Raw genomic sequence first — 6718 nt, 5'->3', positions numbered from 1 at the left:
ATATTTAAAGGAGGTAAGCAAACACGTTACAAAAAAAAAAAACTAATTAAATGTAATCAGTATTTTTGTTTTGTTTGTTTTCAAATAAAATAAAGTAGTCATTAGAACACAGAATTATTAACATAATAAGAAATTTACTAACAGTATGAACAGTATATAAATAATTGATAAGAAATAATATAACAAGAAAAATGTCTTTATCATAAAATGTATAGTTAATATGATAAGCATTTTCAAGGAACATTTGGATTTTTGGAATGAAAAAAAAACCACAAAAAAACTAGTTACTTATTTTTTTTAACAAATTGGATTAGATTATTTTACACATTCAACTCAACTAGTTAAGTCATAAAGTTATTATGAATTAAAAGTAACTAGTTAAGTTAAAAAAGTTACTTAAAAAGTAACGTTCTAAATAGATTTTGTACAGCTTTGGATTTTAGAACAGTGTTTCCCAACCTATTTTTCACAATGTTCGTAAACTAATAAGGAAACTTCTAGATTATATTAAAAAAAAAAATAAATATATAACAAATAAATTTAACCTTAAATTGATTAAAAATTCTTGTTCTATTTTATCTATGTATAATAATAATATAATAGTATAATAATAATAAGTATAACTAGAATTGTAGGACATAGATCTTACAATGGATATAATTACATTTTTAGTACCTAACACATGTAGGTATTATTTTACTATGATTGTAAAAAATCTATTATCATATTATTATTATATCAATTATTTCATATTTGTATATTATTTTGTATGTAGAGACTAGAGTTATACCTAAACATTTTAATTTAAAAATTTAAAAATTTATATTTAACAGAATTAGTTTTAAGAATTATAATTAGATCTAATTAGAACTAATTTAAGAATTAGTATTCATTATTCAGTACCTACCTATTGTATTATATTAAAATAAAATGATAAAATTGCTGATCATAAAAATGTTTAATAATAAAACTATATTATAATAGTTTACTTGATTTGTTTTCATAGTGGGGGGCAGTGCCGCAACAACCACAGGGACAGCCAGGGTATTGCCCCTGTAGAGAGCCGCTAATAGTTGGCTCAAGGGGCCCCACATCTATTTTAAATTTTTAAATAATTGCATTGTAATCTAATGATTAAATCAAATAAAATATATTAAATAAAAATATTTGTTTTCATAATTTATTATGCTATCTAATTTGTTGTCGAAGAACGGGGCCTCTATTTATCTATAAATGGTCATTAATATCTTAATGCTACTGCTCATTGTAGTCATATGAATAAAAAAAAAATGGTCACTGATCACTGTGCACTGTGAGGTGGGTCTTCACATTATATTTTTAGGCTTAAAAAAAAAAAAAATCACCATCATTATTCAATTTTGTATAGGTAATTTATAAAAAAATATTATATACATAGGCATTAGACCCCATACATTGACTTTGTCTGGGGCCCCAAGAATCCTAATTTCGGCACTGGTGCGGGGGGAGGGTTGCCTTACCAAAGAGATCATTATTTTTAACTCACCATAACAAAAAGGCTGGGGAACACTTATTTACTAGTATACAAAATTAATATAGTTATTTAAACAATATTTAATTTGAAATACAACTTAATTTTTATTATACAATTTAAAAGTAATGGTTATATACTTATATCCAATAACTTTTATTGAAAAATGCGGTGTGGCCGTTTGGTAATATTGAATTCCGTGGATTTTTTTCACGAGGATTTTTATCCTGAATTTTTATTCAATTTTTTGTAACCTAAAAGGTACCATCAAATTCCCCATTCATGGTTGTCTAAGTGGGAAATCGATTAAAATAATTTGTATTCATAAAATTGTTCATATATAATTTTGTTTCAAATACGATTGCAATTGTAACCTCAATTCTCAACAAATAATTTCCAAACATTGTTTTTGGGAACAATCAAATTTTCGATTAAACATTAAACCTTATTGCACGGCAATATTTTATGAAACGAGTTTTATCATTAATTATGAAATTTTAAAACAACTTACAATAAAAATAAAACATTCAAAGCATTTTCAATATAATTTAGGTAATATATTTAATTATTCTACACCCGAGATAAAAATGTTAGATACTAAATTAATTAAATTTAACATAAATAAGTTAGAGCTCATCAGAACGACGTTTCGGATATATGTATACATTATGAAAGGTATACCTATTACCTATACCTATAGAAATTGTGGGTAATAAACGAAAATGAAATACCTATAAGGTTGGTTAATATAATGAAGTGAATTTCTGCAGAGAACTATAATATAGTATTGTATATAATATTATATAATATACGAAATATTTTGTATTTTGTCATCTTGTGCTATAACACGTGTCGGCAATTACTTAATATGATAACAATAATTGCAAATAAGAAAGACCAAATGTCAAAAGCGTACCTACTTATGTAATACACACTACACCGTAAACATAATATAAGACTTGACATGACGAACATGACAATGATTGTATATAATATATACCCACTTAAACAAATATCAGCTATACCTGTATTATGGTATATTATAATTAAAAGTCAATACTAAATAATATACCTATAACAAACTACGTATCTATAATACCCATAATAGTCTATGTATAAATATAAGCCAAGAGGTAATATTATGTGGGCATGCGGTACGCAAAGGTAATAATATTACATAACAAACGTATATTACATTATAACATATTATTACGATAATATTCTAAATATGAATCTAAGGAAAAAAAATCCCCGGAAAAAATCCCCAAAGCTATACACCTATACCTAACCGTACTGTTGGGTACTTGGGTACAGCTGTCAAAAATAATAATTAATAATAATACAAATATATAGGTACAATTTGAATGATAATTATTATTATATTATTATAATATTGATAAATAGGTACATAATATTATATTGTTATAATATGATATTGCTGTATAAAATATAAATATTTATTTATTTATATTTGGATAGGTTTACCATGCCCTTTGATAATAAAAATTAAAGTACAGTAAGTTGAATCTCAATTTGACAAATATTATACTGAAATTAAATAATGTTATATTATAAATGAGTTAATATTTTTAAAATAAATCGTGTTCCTGTTTATGAATCCTAACATAATAATATCTTAAATGGTACTACTATTATCAATTTTATAATTAAACGTAATAACTTATAACATTATCTAGAGGAATAAAAGTAATAATAACACTTCAATTATTTATATTTAGTGGGGTAATCGGAAAAAAAATCCCCCGACTAATAACCCCGGAAAAAAAATTCCCGACTAGGAAAAAAATCCCCAGACTACAATATTACTCACAACCACATGCAAATGGTTGAATAAATATTTTTTAAATGTTAATTAGTATCTATAATTAATATTATAATTACTACCTATATTTCATATAATGTTATTGTATACCTACTAAATATTTTTACATGTTATTTTTTTACTGTGAGTAGGTGACACCGAACAATCATACCTATATAACATTTATATAACAAGTCTTGAAAACGTAATATTTTATTTCGAGGATTTAATTTTTACAGAATTATACCAACATAATGTGTATTATTAAAATAATATAAAATGTCATTGTTAATTTTTCGAAAATTATTTATAGTTATTTATTTATATTATTATTATTATCTATATTTTGAATAATATTTTTGTATAGTATGTTTTTAACTGTATTATTTGACGTATCGATCATTCGAAATATTTTTATATGCTATACCTATTTGTGAAGTTGTTAAGTTAGTTAATTTGAATTACAAGTAATAAATTACCGTAATTGAAAACAAAATATTATTTATAAATTATAATATATAATTTTTTTTAACAATATAAATTATAATATAATATAATATACGTATATTTTGTAATTAAATATTAATTATACTAATTATTAACGTTTAAAAAATATTTGTTCAACCATTTACATGTGGTTGTGAGTAATATTGTAGTCTGGGGATTTTTTTTCCGGGATTCATTTAGTGGGGGGGGGGGGGGGTAATTTCGACGACTATATAAGTAACATATTTGTTTAGATTTTACTGTAAAATTAATTTATCATTTAACAGTCAATCATATTAAACTGTAGGTAGGTAAGTACTATTGGTAACTACTCCGTACTCGTATACGAAATCAATCTATTCATTAAAATATGTGCATTTCATGAAGTAGAAACGATAAATAATATACTGAGTGTCCATAAAAACTCTTAAACAGTAGTATAATATATAAATATTTTTCATTTTAATAAAAAAAAAAAAAATACTTATAAAAAAACAAAACTTTTACGATCAGAAGATCACGTTAATTTAAAATTAGAGTGAATCAGACCCCACCCCAAATCGCAAATTTCTTTTATATAAACTGTTAAATATCTCTAGCATCTAAGCCTCTAGGTGCTATATAGATCAGATTATCAGAAGTATCAACCCCTAGATTATTATCAAGGCTTTAAACTGTATTTTAATTTTAAAGCGATAGTTATAGGTATTTTATGATGTAATAAGTTTTTTATTTGGGGATTTTGAATTTTATTACCGGGGATTTTTTCTCCGACTACTTCTAAATCTACGGTATAAAGTATGTAGGTAGGTACGCTTTTTCGTTTTTGAGTTCAAACATGCAGTGTCAAAACATAAATAACTAAAAAAAAATATCGTTTTAAAAATACTGATATCTTAAAAGATCAAAAAAAATTAAAAATGAATAATCAAGAAATTGATAAGCCCAATTTGTTTTTAAAAGCATTTCAATAAGAGTAGTTCTGTCTATATTATATTTTTTTTCACACTGCTATATTTTTTGACTAAAATTAGTTTTCAATGGACAGTGGACAGACATTATAGTTGTATATAAATCATTTAATATTCTGAACAAATTATTTGGTTATATTAGTTATTTTAAAATTTTGAATTTCCGAACAAAATGTTAATGTGTCAAACATATTTTTGGAAAATAAAAGTTTCGTTTATAACTGTGAGTATAATATTGAGTATTATACTATTATCTGATCAACAAAAATATTTGACAAATAACATTTTCCGTTTATATTATATGGGCTTTAATTGGTTATCATCAATTTATAAAATTATAGGGCGGGTTTATTTTCTTTCAAAATGAGATACCGTTTACTTCCACTGTCCATTTTAAACCACAAAAAGGTTAAATACCATTTTCATCTAAATAATTTTTGGACCGAAAATCATGTCCATTTTAAATATAAAAATATTCAGCCGACACCGGTGATATTGTGTTGTGTACTTGTATATACCATACTAATATACTATAGTCTATAAATTGAGAGTAACAGTCGATAACATCGTAATGTCGTAACTTCAATTAAGCCTAATTAAAATACGCACATATTTAATTTAATTTATTATAATTATTAATAAATAAAAGGTACATTTTTTTGTTAATATAACGACTTAAAAAGTTTTTTTTCTATTCTTAATCCCTAATGTTTGAATATAGTCTAGATTTATTTATTTTTATTTTGTTTTAAGGGGCCTGGTCGCGATTTTTCAAATTTTCCTCAATTCTATAAAATTTGAAAATTTGAAAATTAAATATTATATTTTAGTTGCCACCTCAATTATAAGACTTTTCCACTAATGTACTACCCAATACCTATTTAGGGGGGAGGGGTTGATAGGGTGTATTATATCGGGCAAAACACACTTTACAGAAAAAACTCTCACACCTCGTAGATTGGTTCGATTTCCGTAATTTTTTTTTTTGTTAGATAGAAGAATATTTTTTACAGGGCGCATTGGACTTTGATTTTTGATTACGTTGCTAAAAATAAATAATAATACAAAAACTAAAAAGTTGTAAAAATAGATTAAATTCAAACTTGTAATATAAGATTTCGAAAAATAATTTTTAAAATCCAAGTCCAATGAGCCCTGCAATAAGTCTCCTCTATTTAACAAAAAAAAAAATTACGAAAATCAGACCAATCTACGGGGCGTGAGAAGAGTTTTTCCTGTAAGGCATGTTTTTGAGAAAAAAAACAGGTCGCGACCAGGTCCCTTAAGGAAAATGGTAGGTTTGTTATTGGAGGAAAATGGCTAAAGATAAATGTAATGATGTCGGTAATAATATGTTGTAAACATAAGCGTAACTATAGTTTTTCCCTATAGGGAGAGTGGCTGGTGGGCATTAAATAATTTAATTTTTATTTAAAGTTAAAATATATTTAATATTGCCTGCGATAAATATGCTAAATAGTAAATATTATTAGCTGTATGCCTGTACTTGTTTTAAAGAAACTATTTATGTCGGTACCTTGGTAAGATTATAGCATATAAATTAGTAGTATACCTATATACACTGAAGACTTAACTATAATATACACTATACAGACAGTGAATTGCGGAATGAAAATCCCCGACGAACAATCCCGGGAAACAAATATATTACTCACAACCACATGACATTGATTGATCAAATATTTTTAAAAAGCTAATCGGTGTAATTGCCACATTATTAATATTTAGTTACGAATATATACTTATCATTAAAAAAAACTAATATGTAATAAATAATTTACAAATATTAACAATAATTTTATTTGGGTTTTATATCACGATTTGAAACAACATAGAATTATGTTAATGCTACTTTTAAAAGAATAGGTACCTACGATTCATTAACTATTGTTTGATAACAATTATTTG

The 6718-nt window shown here is 24.9% G+C and overlaps 1 protein-coding gene across 1 annotated transcript in view; it reads right to left on the bottom strand.

Moving 5' to 3' along the window:
- Positions 1-4403: 4403 nt before the first annotated feature.
- Positions 4404-6718, bottom strand: part of LOC107883396 — a 2834-nt gene continuing 519 nt past the window's right edge. Inside the window, exon 3 of the mRNA XM_016803320.1 lies at positions 4404-4468. Within this exon, the coding sequence (XP_016658809.1) occupies positions 4404-4468 (65 nt within the window). The remainder of the gene's footprint in view (positions 4469-6718) is intronic.

The sequence above is a fragment of the Acyrthosiphon pisum genome, chromosome A1, assembly GCF_005508785.2.
Source record: "Acyrthosiphon pisum isolate AL4f chromosome A1, pea_aphid_22Mar2018_4r6ur, whole genome shotgun sequence".
In the NCBI taxonomy this organism is placed as follows: Eukaryota; Metazoa; Arthropoda; class Insecta; order Hemiptera; family Aphididae; genus Acyrthosiphon; species Acyrthosiphon pisum.
This window is presented reverse-complemented; position numbering and strand designations above follow the sequence as displayed.